General features: G+C 43.9%; 1 protein-coding gene across 4 annotated transcripts in view; it reads left to right on the top strand.

Moving 5' to 3' along the window:
* The window catches only part of LOC126337083 (organic cation transporter protein-like), a 307,774-nt gene that overhangs the window by 62,608 nt on the left and 224,380 nt on the right, over window positions 1–20,786 (top strand). For 3 of the 4 annotated variants that reach the window (XM_050001432.1, XM_050001437.1, XM_050001433.1), the window contains exon 2: window positions 12,079–12,330. In XM_050001432.1, the coding sequence (XP_049857389.1) occupies window positions 12,172–12,330 (159 nt within the window). In that variant the 5' untranslated portion in view covers window positions 12,079–12,171. Of the gene's footprint in view, window positions 1–5,318; window positions 5,386–12,078; window positions 12,331–20,786 lie in introns of those variants that run through there. The other variant, XM_050001431.1, reaches the window with a different exon arrangement.

Raw genomic sequence — 20,786 nt, 5'->3', positions numbered from 1 at the left:
TGGTTAGAAACTGGACTCGCATTCGGGGGGACGACGGTTCAATCCCGCGTCCGGCCATCCTGATTTAGGTTTTCCGTGAGTTCCCTAAATCGCTCCAGGCAAAAGCCGGGATGGTTCCTTTCAAACGGCACGGCCGTCTTCCTTCCCCGTCCTTCCATAATCCGATGAGACCGATGACCTCGCTGTCTGGTCTCCTTCCCCAAATCAACCAACCAACCTTAGCTCTTAGGCGTCATCGGGTGCGGGTACGGAGGGGCGTGTGGTCAGCACATCGCGCTCGCAACCATTGTCAGTTTTCGTGACCGGAATAGCTACTTCTCAGTCAAATAGTTCCTCATTTGGTCTCACAAAGGCTGAGTGCACCCCGCTTGCCAATAGATCTCGGCAGATCCAGACGGTCACCTATGCAAGTGCTAGTCAAATCCGACAGCTCTTAACTTCGGTGATCGGAGACGGGAACTGGTGTTACCATTGCGGCAAGAACGTTGGGCGTCGACTGTGTGGCCTGTCAGTTATTAGAACTACTCTCCTCGATAGTGCGATTCCAATGTGGTAACCATTGCTTACCAATCATACAATTAATGACTAGGTGTAGGGCAGTATAACTACCACCACTGATGAGACAAAACATTATAACCATGTGCTTAATAGCGTGTTTGTCCCCCTTTGGAACACAACAGATTCTGCATGGCATGGATTCGACAGAAGTATATGGCACCAGCTGTCTATGAATAAGTCATGCAATTCCCTTGTTTTGTGGGCGTAGAGTTGGCACTCGATAGCATCTCAGATATGCTCCATCGGGTTCACATCATGCGAATTTGATGGCAAAGACATCAACATGACTTCATTATCACGCTCCTCAAATCACATTTCCGCTATTCTGGCATTATGAAACGAACAGTTATCCTGCTGGAAGGTGCCACCGCTGTCGGGTTCCGTAATAATATGAACCTTCTTCACAGCTGTCTTGATGGTTTTTATCACTTTCTCATTCCCAGGCAAGCCCAGATGAATGTCCCCGACAGCATAATTCTTCTTCTACAGGCCTGTACCCATGACATTGCGTATGTTTCGAGCAACTGTTCACCTGGGTGACGGAGCATCTGAACACGAATCTCGATTTGGTTACCAGATGACACTTTTCGATTGATCCCCAGTCCGATCTCGTTGATCCAGTGACCACTGCAGTCGTAGACGGTGATGTTGTTGGTTCAAGGTGGTATAACGTGCGGTTTTGTCTGTTTTTGCAGTTTTAGTTGACAATGTCGTTGCATCAAGATGGTAACACATAGGAGTCGTCTGCTTTACACAGCGAGCAAGCCTCCACATTCTATGATGAGGCCTACATATAGTTTCACCATTACCGCTTTCCACAGTTGCTCATACCAGATGCACGCGAACAGCCGATTAGGTCCGCCATGTCTGGGTGCCTAGTTCTCAGGCGCCAGCCTTTGTCAAGGTTGCTTATGTCATTAGAGTTTCCCATTTGTCCGTATGGTCGCTAGAATGATTGCGTGTTCGTGTACGCACCGCTTATGCGTACCCTTCCCTTACCGCATCACGTGGTCGTAACGACTCTATGTGGGATTCAGTTTGACGTCGGCAGTGCTCATAAAGTTTTGGCTTATCAGTGTATGATGAACGGGAGAAACAATGTGGGACAGCTGGGTGTCATCTTAATATCGGTGCCTTGGATTAGTGACTCTTCTTCGTATACATATACTGCAGAATGCAAACACAGTTGACAATAGATGATTCAGGCAATAGGAGAAACCAATACCAGCAATAATGTATCAAATGGACTTTTCTCTTTCTTTTGGGCCATCTGTCTTCTGGCTGGTTTGATGCGACCCGCCACAAATTCCAATCTCTGTCTTCCTCTACCGTTTTTGCCCTCTGCAGCTCCCTCTGATACCATACAAGTCATTCCCTTCATGTCTTAACAGATGTCCTATCATCCTGTACCTTCTCTTTGTCAGTGTTTTCCATATATTCTTTTCCTCTCCAATTCTGCGCAGGACTTCCTCATTCCTTATCTTATCAGTGCACCTGATTTTCAACATTCGTCTGGACTTAGCACCCAAGTGTGCGCCGTCCATTCTCGAGGAGCTCACTTATTCACCTGATACGAATGAATCGAGAACAGTGCTACGAAAAAGCTAATAATGAGTGTTTGGCATTGGTGGGCGGGAGACCCCTCGCGGGGCGGTTCGGCCGCCACGCAAGTTCTTTAATGCCACTTCGGCTACTTGCGGTGAATGAGGATGAAATGATGATGAAAGACGCACAACACCCAGTCATCTCGAGGCAGAGAAAATTCCAAGACCCCTCCGGGAATCGAACCCGGGTCGCCGGCTCGTGTGGCCGAGCGGTTCTAGGCGCTTCAGTGTGGAATCGCACGGCCGCTACGGTCGCAGGTTCGAATCCTGCCTCGAGCATGGATGTGTGTGATGTCCTTAGTTGGTTCGGTTTAAGTAGTTCTAAGTTCTAGGAGACTGATGACCTCAGATGTTAAGTCCCATAGTGCTCAGAGCCATTTGAACCATTTTCTGAACCCGGGTCCCCGTGCGCTGGAAGCGAGAACACTACCGCAAGACCACGAGCCGCGGACACGAAAAGCATAAATCAATCCAATGGCTGCTTATGATATAATTGCTTAAAGTATACCTCGCTCTACGCTCCATTTCAGTGATTGTTTCTGTTGAACATTTGGTAGTCAGCACGCATCTTGTTAACAGCGTCTTCGTGTAAGTAGAAACATCTTACGGCGTCGTGCGTCATCGGCATTATGCGAACGAGATTCAACATTTTCACCTAAGACTAGAGCTCATTTTCGTAAACCCACCTTGAAGAAAAAACAAAATTTTAGTGACTGGTTACGTAGTGTTTTAGTTGCTATAGCAGATATAATACCTCTAAGTTCTTAACTCAATTTTTTAACTACCAAGTATTAATCCGTTGCACTTACACCTTATTATTCTGAACTCTAATTCTACCTTCATCATTATGATTGGCATCTTCAAGCTGGTCAGTAAAGTTCTATGGAGAATGGCATGCTGGTTAACGCCGTTAGACATTGGTTAACGTCCTGTCTATAATGATTTTAACTTGCGAACAAGTGTACAGCGTATCCGCAGAATATCCCCCCCCCCCCCCATAAGAATAAGTTTATTACGTTGCTAACATTATAGATATCGCGGAATTTTTATTCTACAATACACAAATTTTATTTCAAACTAAATTTCAATTGACGTTTAGTAGCCAGAATTTGAAACCGGGCTGCAGGGCTGCACTACTTACGAAACGTGACGATGTTTGAAAATCATATTCCATCGAATTACACTATCTCTGGCATCTCAGGCACATTGTTTTGGTCTTAAAAACCTACTGTCTTTCGTGTTATAGTTCTGTAACTGTTGAATTTCTGCGATAAAGATGAAGATGTAGCCATCAGCGCAAAGAATAGTGTTTTTCCAGGCATTATTTTATTGAAGGTGGTATGCCGCTGGTTTGCTTCGGTCTGTGTCCGCCTGCGTAGCTGGGTGGTAACGTGTTCGCCTCCCACGCAAGCGGGCCCGGGTTCGGTTCCCGGACGGGTTTGGAGATTTTCTCCGTTCGGGGACTGCGTGTTGTGTCGTCCTCATCATCATTTCATCCTCATAACCGGCGCGCACGTCGCCCAATGTGGCGTCGGCTGAAATAAGGCTTGCACTTGGCGGTCGAATTTCCCGGACTTGGCCTCCCGTTCAACGATGCCATACTCTCATTTCATTTCATTACTTCGTTATGAATTGGCCCCCCAAGCGAGTAAATGTTTTGTTACGTAGAACACATATACACTTCTATTTTCAATTTTTCAACCCATCAAGCAATTCCTGAGATGAAATTAAAAGAAGTGGGCTATCTAAGGGCTCAAAAGGGAATGGGGTGCATTATGAGGAAGAAATGCTGACGAAAGTTACATGGAGCACAACTCAATCATTTGTTGTTGTTTGTAAGCCTGAACTGAAATTAGCCAGAAACCCTTACCATTGCCACCATACGGCGTGTGGTGAAGGATGTTTAGTATGTCGGTATCTCCCTCCCATTACAATCCTTAAGCTTTTGATAAACAACTGTTGACGCACATTCGTGTAAGTTCGTGAAAATATATTTTTCTAATATGATTGCTGTGTTCGTTGGAGGTAGCACAATTTTCTAACATAGTCTCTCGCAATTGTAACACAGAACGATATTCTGTAACAGTTCCCACTGGATATTATTCAAAATGTTTATAACAATCTCACTCTTATCATTTAAACCAGTTCTTCTCAAAATCTTACGTTAATCCATCTCGTTAAGAATCCCAAAGCGATTATTTCTCAAAATTTGATCTGATTCTCTTATAGTTATCGTAAAAGACTCAAAATCAAGCATTCTGCAAACGGTTATCGCAGTGATGTAGGCTATACAGTGCCGGAAACGAAGGAAATCATTCTAACCATGTGATAACGACACGTGCAAGAAGTCCCCCACTTGCTCTAGATTTCCAGGAACATCTCGGTTTAGACAGCGAGTCCGTAGAGTATGGCATAATGAGAACTTTAGACTGGCCGTACTTTACCATCCCAGTTTTTCGCAGATTAAAGCAATCCGTTCTTAGACCATCTTCGTGCGTCGTCGTGTAGGATTCTTTCTGCCTGTTTTGTCGAGAACCTTTCAAAGTTTATGTCCCTCGCAGAAGCAGTATCAGCGCGGGTACTGGAATATGATTCCTGACAGTGTGCGTTCTGCAGTACCGATTTAGTTAATCAATGCTGCGTAGTATCTGCAGGCGCGATACAAAATTCTAAAACTGGAGAATAAGTAAATAAAATTTGGCTTGAACAAAATGGGCGCCTTACACTCTCTCTTTCTTTGTCTCCTCCTTTCTGTTTCCGTTTCTTTTATTTAACGGAAAGCCAACCTACCTGCAAATATAAGACGAGAGATTGACAGGTAGTTGGACAACTCGACGACCGGCAGTGCCAAGCAGCGGCTGATCACTTGAAGAAGATTGTCCTCCCTGTCACCAAGTAACTGACAAGCGTTAAAGCGTGATGTGCTAGAAATGAGAATCAACCATGTGTAACTGTAAACAAGATCGTGTCGTATGTCAACAGAACCACTTAGAGCAAATAAAATTCTGACGCACTTGTCGCATCGGTGTCATTGCGATATTGAAATGTGTGCCCCCTCGTTGATTTCGCACGCATTCGTCATTCTCTCTGTCGCATATTACATCGCCGTTTCCAGGAACGGCACGTTGCAACAGTCAACGATAAATATCCCCACCCATTTCCCCGGCTGCTTCCCACAAGACTGTCAGTTGTACCGTGGCGTCCCTACACGCTGTAGCCGCAGGTAACATAAGTGTAAGAGTGGGGAGCCAACTGTTGGCATAAGCTATCTGTAATATACTTCAGTCGTGTTCCGCTTGTTTTTGTGTCAAACAGTCACATTTTGGGTGTTTGTGGAACTGCTCCATTATCTGAGTGGTTTGATTCTTAACTTTATTGGTTGAACGGGCATATATATTTCGTACTTTTGAGAATCATCTTGTCTCCTAAACAAACTACTAACATCCTGATATTTCCAGCTCGCCAGTTCAGGCATCTACGAACGAGAAATTAATGCGCTAATCTCTAACAACGTTTTATAGTAATGATTACGTTAGGTTAGAAATGCGAATTATTACAAAATATCGACACTAGTTGTCTTTAAAGAAATTATTTCGTCGTGGAAATATGAAAAATGAGCATATCGGTTAACGGTGAAGTGATAGAGGCAGGAAATGGCCTTAGCTTTGTCATATCATGATTAACAGCAAGTAAATCGTGAAAATCACAGGGAAGTTAGATCAGCTGATCTTCAATTGAAACCAGCTCCTAACTACTGACAACTAGTGTATGACGTAGTTTTTCGGTTGGCACCATTTAGTAAAACAGCGTATAATTGTGCGTTGTCTAGCATGCTGATTGTATCGCAAATTGAAGGAAGGCAGCCAGTGCACGGATGCTATGAGAAATGTTGTATCTCTGACTTTATCTGCGTGACACTTATTACTTCTTTTCAACACGGGGAAGATAAGTCCATTCCGGTGGAGAAACGGTAGAATTATGGCACGTTAAGCCCTGTATTGGACTAGCATTCGAGAGGAGCAGGCTTCATGTCCATGTTTGAACAACCGCATTTGACTTTCCGTTGCCCTCTAAGTTGTTAAACGCAAATGCCTTTGAAAAGAAGACGGCTGCAATATTCTCGCCTCCCCCCCCCCCCCCCCCTCCCAAGTGAGCTTTTCCTTCGTCTCTAATGACGCTGTCGTCGACGGGGTCTTAAAAGCCGGACTCCCTTTCCGTTTCTATTGACATGGATGTCGGCGGTAGGCTAAACTCTAACATAACGGCACTTTCTCTTTCCACTTCAATTATCTCTGAAAGTTGCATGTCTACTACGCAGCAATAACGTCGCTCGCGTTGCATAAACCGCTTCCCGGGCGTTGGGAAGTTTTCGTTGCAAAACATAACGCCTCGAGGAATCGTTTCTGTCTTCGTCGCCATTCTCTGTAGTCACCTCTTACAGAAAGTGGGTGACCGTTCATCTACTGTGTAAGCAGCATATATTCGATGTTCATTTAACGCTACAACTATAGTGCGTTAAGCACGGTATTGGTCTCGCATTCGGGAGGTGCAGGCCTCGGATCCCTGTTTGACAAACCACTTTAGACTTCCCGTTGTTGTCTATGTCCTAAAGGCAAACGTCTTTAAAAAAGACAAAGCTGCCTATGTCTTCGTCTGCTAGTCCGCAATTTTTCAGAAGCTGTTGTTTTTTATTTCTACTTATCACGGACTATTCCTCTTTCTTAAAGTGTAAAGAGCTATCTTCAGACACATACTGGGTGGTTATAATTAAATTTTCCCTATTTAACACGTTATAACACGGAAACTAATTACCGTACGAAGACCACATTTGGTAGTATTAGTGTCGTGGACATGGAGAGGAGAAATAATACAGAATCAATTCAATTGAAATACTTTTAATGTACTGCTACGGTAACCATACCATTACATACCGGTGCGGTGGCATTACTGCTACAAAATGGGCTCAGTATGGGACCCACCACTCTCCAGAGGAGTCTGAAAACTCAGGACTGCATTCTGCACAGCAGAACGAAGCATGTCCGTAGGTATGCCGGCCGGCCACTTATCGTGATATGCTGCTTCAGATCAGCACATATGTGGATGTTCCCCTGGTAAACTCTGTCCTCAGGTAGCCCCACAGCCAGAAATCACACTGAGTGAGATCAGGTGATCGTGCCGGCCAAGCATTTGGAAACGATCGGCTGATAATTCGATCGTTTCCAAATTTGTTTCGAAGAAGCAGGTGAACTTCACGAGCTAGATGCGTTGGGGTCAGCCACATCTTCCATGAAAACTGTTGAGTTCAATGCCTCTCTCTCCTGTAGAGCGGGTACGACATGCTGGCAAATCATATCGCAGTAACGTTGACCAGTCACGCTGCACGTCTTTGGTCCTTGAGCGCCAGCCTGTTTAAAAAAGAATGGGCCAATGATGAACGTAGCCGTGAAGCCCCACCATACGATGACACGTTCCCCATACAGAGGAACTTCATGCACTGTGACTGGAGGTGAAGATCCCCACACGCGGCAATTATGTGTGTTCACCTCACCCGTCAGAGAAAAATGTGCTTCGTCTGTCGATAGGATGGTCCAGGACCAGCCCTCGTCAACTTCAACCCTTGCGAGAAAGTGGAGAGCGAAGTCAAAGCGTCTTTGTGCGTCCTCTGGTGAAAGCTGCTGTACGATATGGATCTTGTATGGATATCATTTGAGAAAGGTTCGAAGCACCTTCCAGACAGTGGTTCACGGCATGTTCAACTTTTGCGACACAGCACCCACGAGCCTGACGATCGGGAATTGTGCGCATCTTTGTCTGCCGTAGCAACAGCAGCCGCGCGGTATTAGCCGAGCGGTCTGAGGCGCTGCAGTCATGGACTGTGCGGCTGGTCCCGGAGGAGGTTCGAGTCCTCCCTCGGGCATGGGTGTGTGTGTTTGTCCTTATGAAAATTTAGGTTAAGTAGTGTGTAAGCTTAGGGACTGATGACCTTAGTAGTTAAGTCCCAGAAGATTTCACACACATTTGAACATTTTTTAGCAACAGCGAATAAATCGACCACCTGTGGTGCAACCGGTGTCGGCCTCCTCTCGGAGTGACGCCCAGTTCTCCAGTTGATTCGAACTTCATATACTCCGCACAGCAGGTGAAGAGATAGGACCCTTCCATAATCCTTTCAGCCGGCGATATTTTCGAAATGCAGCTGCAACATTACTGTTGTTTTGATAACAGAGCTTCACCAATAATGCCCTGCTCCTTTTGTCCAAGCTCATACTGACGCGGCAACAAATGCACTGCCATCGGTCAGACGTGTGAATCACAATGACTAATCACGGAACCTGGTGGCCATAGTAGGAACTGGACGGTGGCGCTGTGACGCATGGAAATCATGCAGCCCGTACTCTGGACATTAATGCTACCAAGTGTGGTTCTCGCACGGTAATTAGTTTCCGTGTTATAACGTGTAAAAAAGGGAAAGTTAATTATAACCACCCAGTAAATGAAACTGACCAGGTTGAACCTGCGGACAGAATTATCAGCCATAGCTCTGTCACCTCACATGCCTGGTAGGGTCCGTCGCACTTACACCAAACCCTTGTTAGCGAATAACGCCCTAGTTCCACATCTCCACTCCGAAAACATACCAAACAGTTACAGCACGCATTCGAATGACGCTTAGCCAGCGTCTGAATATTGACTGTGAACTGGATGTGTACTGATTACAGCTAAATTAACCTTTGAATAGCAGCTTGTATATTTGCGTGCAGCTGCACATCAAGTCTTGACATCATATGCATGTTACAGATAAATTGTCACTTACCGATCATTTGAAAATCGTCGTTGTGGCCGTAATCAGCTACTATTCTCTGAGATGGAGACTTCTGTGTAATTAGTAAAGGCAATGAAAGAGCAACGTCATTTACTGACAATGAAAATAATTTAAAATACTCATTAACATATATCGTACATGACTTTCCCTCCAATCTTGAGGTAAATGACACTGTGGTGCCAAGTGTGAAAGGAGGGAGATGGGTTGTGGTTGGAGTGGGGAAGGGGGATGAGACACATGTAGAGACCACTCGTATTTATTTTACGTCTGTGCAAGATGATATAATTCTGCCATTGGGGTATCGTAGCTAACTGCTTCGATACGTATCACGTCATCTTAAAACTATCAAAGTATTTTTACCATTTCTTCAGCAAACGCATTCTTATACCTAATTTTATACTTCGATAGTTTTAGGTTTTTTGTCGGGGTATTCATCATCAAGTGGACAAATCACAGCATCTACTTGTCACACTCTTCTAGTCGTTAATAACTAGATACGGATTAATAGATGCACTAAGTAACACATTCGATTTACGACTCATGTCTTTTTGTGTCTTACTCCGCATTGCATAATCGATACCATCATATGAGAACTGTATTGTTATTTAAGTAGCGTCGGAGCAAGCATGAAATACAGTGTGGTTGTAATTAAACTTTCTCTGCTTGAGCCAGTGCAGACGAAAAACTATTTACCGTATAGGTATCCAACTTCATACGAATGGAGCTCAGGCTATGTGCTGCAGGGTTTACATTAAAGTAGTGTTCGTTAATGTTACTAGTTGCCGTTAAGCGGCGGTACTTGTGCGGCGACATAGGATTGAAACGTAAGCATTAGTGTGCATTACAGTTGGAGATAGGCAACATGGATCTGGGCAAGGTGAGCAGGGCTTTACCCGTCAAGGTGTTTTACTAAAACAACAGCAATAGTGCTCTTCACGAGCATCGATATCTTAAAGTGATCCGTGGAGATCCTCTTTCCGCACCAGAGTTGAAGAACATCATTCGGATGTTCTAATTAACTGGCGACTGGGGAATTTCTCCTGGCAAGAGCCGACGACCATTTTCGCCACGAATTGCTGCAGTTAATGTTGCTATGGCTGAGTATGCTCGACGCAAAAAGTGCTGCGAACAATTGTGAAATGGTACCCTTACAAACTTTCAGGCTGTCGTGAATTGAGATGGTTACCACATTGAGCGACGTTTTTAACATAGAACGTAAACAAGGCACGCAATTAACATGTGGAAACTGGAATGTGCTTCTTTCAATGGTTGTTATTTCTCTTCCACATGTCCTTACAAATGTTTCCACAGAATTCCATTGTTCCACGATCTCTGGATTTTCAAGGGGGCCCTGTCGTGAAACGCAAGTTTAGTTATAACCAGTCTGCACTGATAGTGTCTGTAGTCGCTACATTACAGAGCTTGCTATCGAACTAACGAATTTACACTCCTGTCTGCTCTCGTATAATGGGCTGTCACTAATTGTAACAGGTAGATCCAGAATGGTTTTGTCTCCCTAGACAGAGTGAAACCTGTTACTGAAGGCTTCGTAATGAACTGGGTAGGCATAGAGTCGTCCACGGCTCGGGAATAAATATTCCAATCACGCGACTATTCATCCAAGCTATGTGGGGCATTACATACGTCGTTCTGACAAATTACGTTATCTCCTCTGCCATCACGTAAGGTCTCCATACTGCACGGAAAATGAAAAGTGTACACCGTGAAGCGTGAAGTGATTCAGGGGGGAATCTCTGTGATTCTTCGGACCTTTGACACTAACAATGAGCATATTGCTGACACCAGTTGTCTAACGTTTTGAACAGTTCCTCTAAAAGACCATCCATTGTCCCGGAGGTCCAGTGGAGTCACCGGCGCTGGCATGGGACACATAATATTTGCTGGTCCACTACGATCGCCGAAACAAGTGATTATTATTTCAACATGTAATTTCGTTAGGAAGTGGAGTCGTGAGCGATACCCGTGAAAAACAACCGCCAGACTCGAGTTCCAATACGACATACAGTTTTAATGTATCAGCAAGTTTAACAAAATGAACTCTTCACTACAGAGTCAAACATTCATTCTGGAAATGGATCACAAATATTTATGCTCAGTGATTTCAAGCGCAGATGTTTCTCCAACACTGTCCAGATGAAGGGAGCATGAATCATGGTCTTCATTGCACTCTAAGAGTGTTCCGTACAAATTTGCCACGTCTGCTTACTGCTTAGAGGCATTTAATTTCTGTTATACAGTGTGCTCCTAGTACAAACGCTGCTAGGTGCGCTAATTGGAGCTATATTTTATTTACGTTAGTATACTCTTATTACAACTGTGTACTATGGGTTTACAGCAGCCTAGACACCACTGGCTTGTTCGGCGTTTGGAGAAGATGTACGGAACCCAGAAACAGGGGTTAAGTCATTTTGCACAGTGTACATCATTTCTCTGTACGCATGGAACCTCATTTGGGAACGACTATTGAATGATACCCACCAGCCCGCATACAGCCAACAGTGTACACTGAAATGCAGACTTTTTTTCCCTTCTCTCTCTAGCGATGCACCGTTTGGAAGGAATTCAATGCCGATTAGTCAGTTGCGTAATTGTGATATTTTCCTACTCCTTCTCGTTGAAAGTGTTATAAGGTCTCACTCCAAACGTTTTACAATTATATACCGTCAAGAATCAAGCTTCTTGATCTTAGCACAGTGCTGCTGCCTCGTAAATTTCACTATAAAATTGCACTAAATTGGCCTTGAGTCTTATTCGTTGAACTGTAGCTGAAGCGCAAATAAAAGATAATTAAACAACGTAGTAAGTGGCTGGAGAGGTTAAAAAACGTAGTAAATAGCTATAGAGGTCTTTGGATTAACTGTTTCGAATAAAAATGTGTCTCTTAAGTGATGCGTCTTTTATTACATGCAATTCTTCTTATGCAACAAATAAATGCTGTTCGAAATAAAACGAGGTCGTAGAGGCAAGGTTTGTGATTGTGTGATAAAACTTATTCCAATGCCTTGTCTTATTAATAGTGTATTTTAAATGCCTGTCGTGATCAAATTAGTAATCACCTGTACATTGTTTCAGCATCCTGTACGTGCGGAGGCAGTGAAATATACTCTGGGAGTGATCGTTCAAATCTACGCTGCTTCTGAGACGCGCCACCGTACGAACTAGAAAATGTACACACTTCTGACGAGGGAGCAGCGTGAGGTGGAAGAAAATAACAATGATAGCAAAGACAAGGACACCAACGACGAGGACGTGGATGGGTACGACAGCAACAATAGCAACGAGTACCGACACGAAGGGGGCAACAATGAAGATGAGGACAATCAGGTATGGCCACAGTTCATCACTCTCACGAAGTGTTTTCCGTAGCTCCCACATTTCTCATCATTCATCGACTGAATGAATGTTCTTTTGTTCTTCTCCCCCCGTCGGAGGTTTGAGTCCTCTCTCGAACATATGTGTGTTATCCTTAGTGTAAGTTGGTTTACGTTAGATTGCGTAGTGCGTAAGCTTAGGGACCTATGATCTCAGCAGTTTGGTCCCATAAGACCTTACCACAAATTTCAGTTTTTGTTTTGGTTCATGCATTATTTCTTGTAACAAAAGGTAAGTAAATCAAACTACCTAATGTTATATGTATATAGACATGACTTTGTTACTCAGCTGTACAATCTTCGTTAGAAAATAACGTGACTTTGCCAGACAAATGTAACTTTTTAAATTACGGTGTTTACTGTCAGAAACTAATAAAAATGGCCCCGAAAAGTATATTTAGAGACAAATAATTTTGTTTAATCCATTCGTGGATCAGTTGACAAGATGAACCACAGCATCAACATTTTCGGGAAAGAGCAGCAGCGTACTTATCTCATTCGATCTTAGACGAGTTCATGAGATGTTCATTGGGCAGAGAAATTCAGCAGAGCTAATAAAATTTTCTGGCCACAAAGGTCACCTGATTTCTCTGCCTTTGATTGTTACCTCTGTGGGGAGCTCAAGACCACGGTACTCAAATAATCCTCGCCTACGAGAAGCGCTCCAAGAAAACATTGCTGCCATTCCTCAGGCAGGGCTATTACGCTTGTCTTATAGTTTGATAAATTACGTACAGCGCTCCTATGACGATGACTGGAGACGTTTCCAATATATTCTGTAAAGAGCAGTTCTCTTGTTCATAATGCAGAGTACCTCATTTATGTTAGATTAATTTAACCCCAAGGTCTTTTGTATTGTTGCCAACCTGTACTTGTAATTACCGTAAAGGAAAGGCTCGTCTTATACACTTCTTTATTTTCAGAAACCCGAAAATAATGGCTATTAAGATATTCGTTGGCATTTAATATTACCATCACGAAACAGTTGCTTATCTAACTTTAAATACATCTCCGATGCTGAAGAGATTCAAGAATTACTATAAGAAGAAAATTGCCCAAAAATGTCATTTTTAACTTACGTTTCGATATATAAGATTTATAAAGTATTTCATAACCTCTGTATCTCAGACATGAAGTTCTGAATGTTTTCCTTTACGATCACTGCATATATTGCCTTTGCTTTGATTGACGTTTATTCTCATGGGATATCTTTTGAATTACAAAATTGTCATTGGTCGTCACGATGATATCCTTTAATTCTTCTCCCTAATTTTCTACACCACCAACTCTGGTCATCGAATCGATGCGTCATGTCATACAGAAAAAACTGCAAGAACTCGAGATTTTCGGTGCCACAACTCGAGAAAAAGATATCTGTAAAATCTTTATTTGCTGCAGATGAAGCATATGAGACTTCCCAGTTAGGCAACAGTATCATGGTGAATCGGAGAGACCAGAATGAGGAATGCCGTAACTACACAGATTGTTCAGCGGACCGCAGCAGGCTGTCTTTCATCCTTAGTCATTCTTTCTCCATCACAATAGCAACCTGACTGCCTGCATTTGAATATCCAAATCGAGGTTCAATGTTTTGCCTGCAGACTTCTTCAACCCCCTGTGAAATTCACCTGTGGCAAATTTCTTTCCTTGATGATGCTCCTCTACATAGAAACTGATAAACAAGCATACAGAGTGTAAGTAGTCTTCGCAGGTTTGCTGCCAGATAACGTTGTGCAAATTGCATAATATTTCATCGGAGCTACTGTCAGACGTCTCCCGGTGGTTATTGCTGGGGGATACATACGACTGACGGTATCCGCACATAGATGCCTCTGTACATAGAACACGCAGGTGCGGAAATCACCTATGCACATTGATTTGCAGACAGATGGCGCCGTACTCAAACGCCCTCTGCCGGAAATCGCAGAGCGGCCCTCTTGCGCGTGGGCTGTACGCTGCGTTTACTAACAATGCGGCCAGGCTTAACTCACTAAAAAACCATACTACACCAATGTTACGACGGGCCTCTTATTGAAAAATCTTGGTTTTCACGTCGTGGTTTAATAGCAGCCAGTGTAGGGTTCCAGTCTGTGCTCAGTTGATATCCCACATGCCTATTCTTGAGATTATCAACTGTACGGATATGTATTGCTTCCGTGATTAAACACTCCCAGAAAGATGATGCCGGGATAAACTTCCGTCTTGTCATAAATCATGCGATGTCCTGTATTCAGACAGTGTCTTGCAATTGTCGACTTCTCCGGTTGGCGCAGGCGTGTATGACGCCGGTGTACATAGCAGTGTTCTTTCATGGAGGGCTTTGAAGAAACAGCACTACACTCAGCCATTATCAAACTCCCTTGTTTTCTGCGGATGATACATTTGTCGTGTGGCCACATGGACTTGATACTCTACCTACATTTCTTCAGCATTTAAATTCGCTCCAACCGAATATAAATCTTACAATGGAACTGGAAAAAGATTGTACTTTACCTTTTCTTGATGTTTTGGTGCGAAGAAAAGCAGATGGAACCTTGGGACACAGCGTCTGTCTCAAGTCAACGCATACAGATCTATACTTGCAAGCCTCAAGATGCCATCACCATGTACAATGCGGTAGTACATTACGTACGTTTGTTCATAGAGCGCATGTTGAATCTGATCCTGAAAGCCTGTCGACTGAGATACAACATTTGAAGACGGTGTTCGAACAGAACGGTTCTCCTGAGAGACAGATACGTAATGCACTCAGGCCCAAGCGAGTTTGATCACTGGAGCAAAATGAAGATAAGAAGACAACCACCACTTTGGCCTTCTTGCCGTATTTTGGTGCCATGTCGTAAAGAATCGGATGAGTCCTCGGATGCATTGACATTAAGTGTGTCTTACGACCATCTGCAAAATTGACGAACCTTTTGGGTTCTGTTAAGGATGATCTTGGCCTGAGGAAACTGGAGTGTATAAGATTCCTTGTCAAAGTGGAGCAGAATATATAGGCCAGACATGTCGCACACTACATGAACGCTGCGACGAATATCAGCGTCATACACGCCTACGCCAAACGGAGTAGTCGGAAATTGCAGAACACTGAGTACAGGACACCGCATGATTTCTGACAAGACAGAAGTTTTATCCCCAGCATCTTCTTTGTGGGATTGCTTCATCAAGGAAGCAATACACATTCGTATTGCTGATAATCTGAAGAACAGGGATGTGAGATTTCAACTGAGCACAGCCTGGAACACTGCACTGGCTGCTACTAAATCATGACGAGAAAATCTAGATTTTTCGATAACACACCTGTCATAACATTGGTCAAATATGGTTTTCTAATGAGTAACGTATGGCCGCACTGTTAGTAAACATAGCGTACAGCCCACGCGCAGGAGGGCCGCTCTGCGGTTTTCGGCAGAGAGACTATGAGCATGGCTCCATCTGTCCGCAAATCATTGCACACGCGCCATTTCCGCGCCTGCGCATTCTTTGCGCACGTGTTCCACATACAGGGGCGTCGACGTGCAGACACCGTCAGTCGTACCTAGCCACCAGCGAGGTTCAGCCACCTGAAGATGTCGGACAGTTTCTCTGAGGAAATATGCACAATGTTATCCGGCGGCAAACCCGTGAAGACTATTTACAACATATCCACCGGGAAAGCTTGATGAGTCACAAGCATGCAGAGTCTTAAAAGGAGCTACCACGTCTAATGGCCAATTTGTCAGTCAGATACAGTACACTACTGCTGTCTATGCTATGCACCTGCCGTTCGTTCATCGTTAATATGGACTCAAGGGATACTTGTACCATGACGCTCGACTCATTCTGGTGCACGAAGGAATATCTGCTATCGCTATTTACGAAGCGAATGAAGGTGTGCCTACAGTGTAAAATCACTTACCGTCGCTATTTAAGTCAACAGATTAGATTCCAAATTTATGCACTTCGGATGAAATAATCTACCATGGTGGATCTGTCCATCGGATGGGCACTTCAAGTACAGCTGGAACAAGGATCCACCCTGACTCCCTCTCGTCGTCAGCAGCACACACTCTTCTGGGTTCTCTCGTCACGAGCAACATCGTATGCGCGTGCCCCAATGTGTGGCTTCCCTTGTCTAAACGCTATACACTTACGTTACTCTACAGGCTGCGTTTATGAATTTGTGTATTGAGTTCGGATAGCTTACAAACTGATGCTTTTCCACAGCTTCCTTATACGTCTTACTGCTTTCCCGCACGCCTGCGACAGTGAACTTTTTTTTTTTTTGACCGTGAGCAGAGACCAAGATAACAACATCGGCCTCCAAAGCAACACTCTGTCTGGCGCCGGGTGCAGGCTGAGATAAGCTCTGCCGTTTGCCCCTGCTACCTTTCGCAGTTTGCGCTCCCACTCAGAACGCTAGCAAAGTGCTACGCCGGAGCTCTATATTCACTTCCATATTGCTCCCTTCTGCCGTTCTGAGACCCGCCTCGCGATGGAGGCGAGGTAAAATATCATATTGTATGCTTACAAAGGTTTCATGGGTTCAACGAACTACACGAGCAGCTATTCGCAGCGTTTACACAAAATGTGACACACATTTTCTTGCATGGAAATTACGCTCTTGGTACCAGAACGAATGTAAATAATTTTTAGTTATAGGCTAATTAGTTATTTCAACAAAGCTCCTTAAGTTCTGTCAGTCCATCACAAATCGAGCGCTGCTTATAGTATCTTTTATCGACGACGTGTTGTTCTCTCTTGGAAGCATTCGAAGCGTCTATGCCTGTAATTTATGTACTCGACAAGCTGTGAAATAATGGCATAACCTTAGCGCCACATCCACATGTGTATACGCGATGATAATAAATGACAAATATTTTACCAATAGGATTACTAATTAAACAACAAAGAAAATCGCTTTTTCCTCAATAGTTAGCCAGTCAGCTGAATTTCATAACATTGACAAATGTGTCGGAACCTTTCTTCTATAGGTGTGTTCCATAGAAACTAGGTTGAAAATGTGGCAAGGCTGCACAAATGTAGTGTGATGTATAGGTTAACATGCGAGCGATGTGTCGTTGCAGGACGATCTGCATGAGTGAGTGAGGGCAAGGACAGCATTCACTTATCTAGTTTTCCTCTTCAGCTGGTCTTTTGTAGTGGTGCTAGCTGGTAAGGGGAAGGAAACTCGTTTATACTGAATGTGTTTCTGTTGGTGTTCATGTAAAAAACGTAGACAAAGAATCACTATACAAGATACAAATAATGATTTATCTCTCGGCTAAACAAAACGATTGTGGTAATCGTCGCCATTATCATCAGCCATTTGACATCCACCGCTGAATAAATACCTCATACAGATTTTACGGTGTTTATGGTTTTCACCTATACGCGTCCATATTACTTCCGGCATGTTTTGTCATGTCATCTGCCCGTCTTCGATTTTTCGTAATCTTCTGGAATTCAGCACTCAATCCCTTTGGTTCATTTACCAAACACTTGGCTGACTACAAGTTCTACCACTTCTATTTCATTCTGGAACAGTCATAATTACTTCTTCCACTTCAGTGAATTCCCTGATACATTTGTTCGTTTTACTGAGCCTCCCAGTAATTCCCGTATCGCATCATTTGAATGTTCGTTGACAAGCTCATGCTTTTAGAATGGTTATCGCAATAAAAATCAGTATGTCTATGTCATGAGTAAAACATTTTGATGAGCACTGACTATAGACTTCCCTTTTCTGAAATACAGAATCTTAATTTATAAAACCTTATTTAATTAACAAAGCCACTCTAAGCTTCTGGTTATTTCTGTTACCGTTAGTACGATTTGCTATTCGATAATTTGGAAATACGTTTAGTCTTATTACATCTAAAATGACGCATTAATACAAGAGTTGAATAAACCTCAGTCGGAAAACCTAGACAAAAAAGTTATTCTTTCTCATTATCCTAGTGAGAATGCTTGTTATGCAAACACTGCATCAATCTGGAAAAGTTGCAGCTCTAACACCAACTGCTACAGGAATCTTCCTATGAATGATCCCACCACCGCGCATTGCACTGATGATCATCTAATGCCACTAGTAAACATTAACGGGAGTGTTTCCATCTTTCGCTTTTGCCGAGAACAATTTCAATGAGGCTTGAGAATGTCTGTAGAGGAATGGCAGCCCATTTTTCCTGAAGAGCCGAAAGCAGAGATGCTGAACGCTGGGGCCTCGAGCAAAGTCGGTGTTGTAACTCATCCCAACGATGTTTCATTGGTTTCATGTCGTGCCTGTGGTCAGACCACAGGCTCCTCAATTTGGTCCTACGGAACTTGACGTGTAAATAAATAAAAAAACTGTGATACTTAAAGAATCAGTCATTGTCTCTGAACTATTCGTGTACTGTACACAGTACACAATGCCGTGAAAATGTGTTCATATCCTTCCGCATTTAGCATTTCCATAAGTGGGATGATGGAATCATACCCTAACTGCGGAAAACATTCACTTAATGTAACACCGTCTTCTCTGTCTGTACCATACATGGTGGTGGGTAACGTTTTTCAGGCATTCGCCAAACCGAAAACCTTGCACCTTATTGCCACAGAATATAACGCCACCATCGTTCCAGAACATTCGTGTCCTGTATCCACTGTCAGAGTCGTCGCCCTTTACATCAGCTCAAGCGTCACTTACCTTTGACTGCAGAAATGTATGCAATTGTATCCTATTCTTTTTAACTCTATGCCGGCCGCGGTGGTCTCGCGGTTCTAGGCGCGCAGTCCGGAACCTCGCGACTACTACGGTCGCAGGTTCGAATCCTGCCTCGGGCATGGATGTGTGTGATGTCCTTAGGTTAGTTAGGTTTAAGTAGTTCTAAGTATTAGGAGACTGATGACCACAGTAGTTAAGTCCCATAGTGCTCAGAGCCATTTGAACCATTTATCTCTCTGCACGCAGTCCTTGTGCTAACTGGACTGCTGGCAGCACTTTGTAATTCACGAATGAGCAGCTAATTTCATCTTATTTTTTACATCCAGTCCCTGCAATGTTCGACTTACCCTGTTCGTTAGTGCGTGAGGTCTGCCTGGTCCTCCACACGTGATAGCCGCGTGGTTTCAGACGCTATGTCACGGTTCGCGTGGCTCCCCCAGTCGGAGGTTCGAGTCTTCCCTCGGGCGAGTTGTCCTAAGTATAAGATAGATTAAGTAGCGTGTAAGCGTAGGGGCCAAAGACCTCAGCAGTTTGGCCCCACAGGTTCTTACCACAAATACCCAGATTTCCTGGTCTTGATTTAGCTGCGATTCTTCTTTCACGTTTCCACTTCGCAATCATTAACAGTCGTATTGGGCAGCTTTAGAAAGGTTGAAGCGTCCTTGATCTATTTTTACCCAGGTGACATCCAATTATTAGCCCGTGTTCGAAGTCACTTAGCCCTCCCGAGCGACCCATTCTGTTGTTAGTACTTCTCTACTTTTTTATACTGGTGGCTCCACCTCTTGTGACATCTAGTGGTCAGTTCCACATCATATAAGGATGCTTGGATAGTTTTGATCAGATAGTGGATGTATCTCTTAAAGATTGTCTGTTGACGGAAAATGGCATATTTTTAATCGAGTGAACAAAAAGTACTTGATCCAATAGAAAAGTTTTCAGGAGACGCTGCACTCCCAAATTAAATTAAAAAAGGATGATTTTTTCGCTCTGCAGTGAAGTCTGTGCTGATATGAAACTTCCTGGCTGATTAAAATGGTTCAAATGGCTCTGAGCACTATGGGACTTAACGTCTGAGGTCATCAGTCCCCTAGAACGTAGAACTACTTAAACCTAACTAACCCAAGGACATCACTCACATCCATGCCCGAGGCAGGATTCGAACCTGCGACCGTAGCGGTCGCGCGGTTCCAGACTGAAGCGCCTAGAACCGCATGGCCACACCGGCCGGCTCCTGGCTGATTAAAACAGTATCAGATCTCGGGATCTTTGCAAGTATCGAAGGAAAACTTTTGTGATATTTGGAAGGTAGCGGTTGAGGTATTGGCGGAAATAAAGCTGTGAGGGAGGGTCGTGAGTCGTGCTTGGGTAGCTCAAACGTTAGAGCTCTTGCCTGCAAAAGGCGAAAGTCCCGAGTTGTTGTCTTGGTCCGGCACACAATTTTAATCTGCCGGGAAGATTTAAATCGAAACATTCCTACATCCTTTCTCGACTTCGCGTAAGTAATTTTGTTCTTTCTCATTCTCATGTTTCCTCGGTTCGGGTTTTTGGTTCGAGGATACAGCATGATAAACAAGTTTCAAAGGTGTTTCAGAACGGGTTCCGCCTCCTGGCGTTTCGTAACTGTTTAATTTATTAGGCGATGTGAGAGGAAGCTGAAGATGGTGTGACAGATACTAGACTTGTCCTCGCATAGGAAGGAACTGACCGTGGCCTGATTT

The sequence above is a fragment of the Schistocerca gregaria genome, chromosome 2 (genome assembly GCF_023897955.1).
Source record: "Schistocerca gregaria isolate iqSchGreg1 chromosome 2, iqSchGreg1.2, whole genome shotgun sequence".
Lineage (NCBI taxonomy): Eukaryota > Metazoa > Arthropoda > Insecta > Orthoptera > Acrididae > Schistocerca > Schistocerca gregaria.
This window is presented reverse-complemented; position numbering and strand designations above follow the sequence as displayed.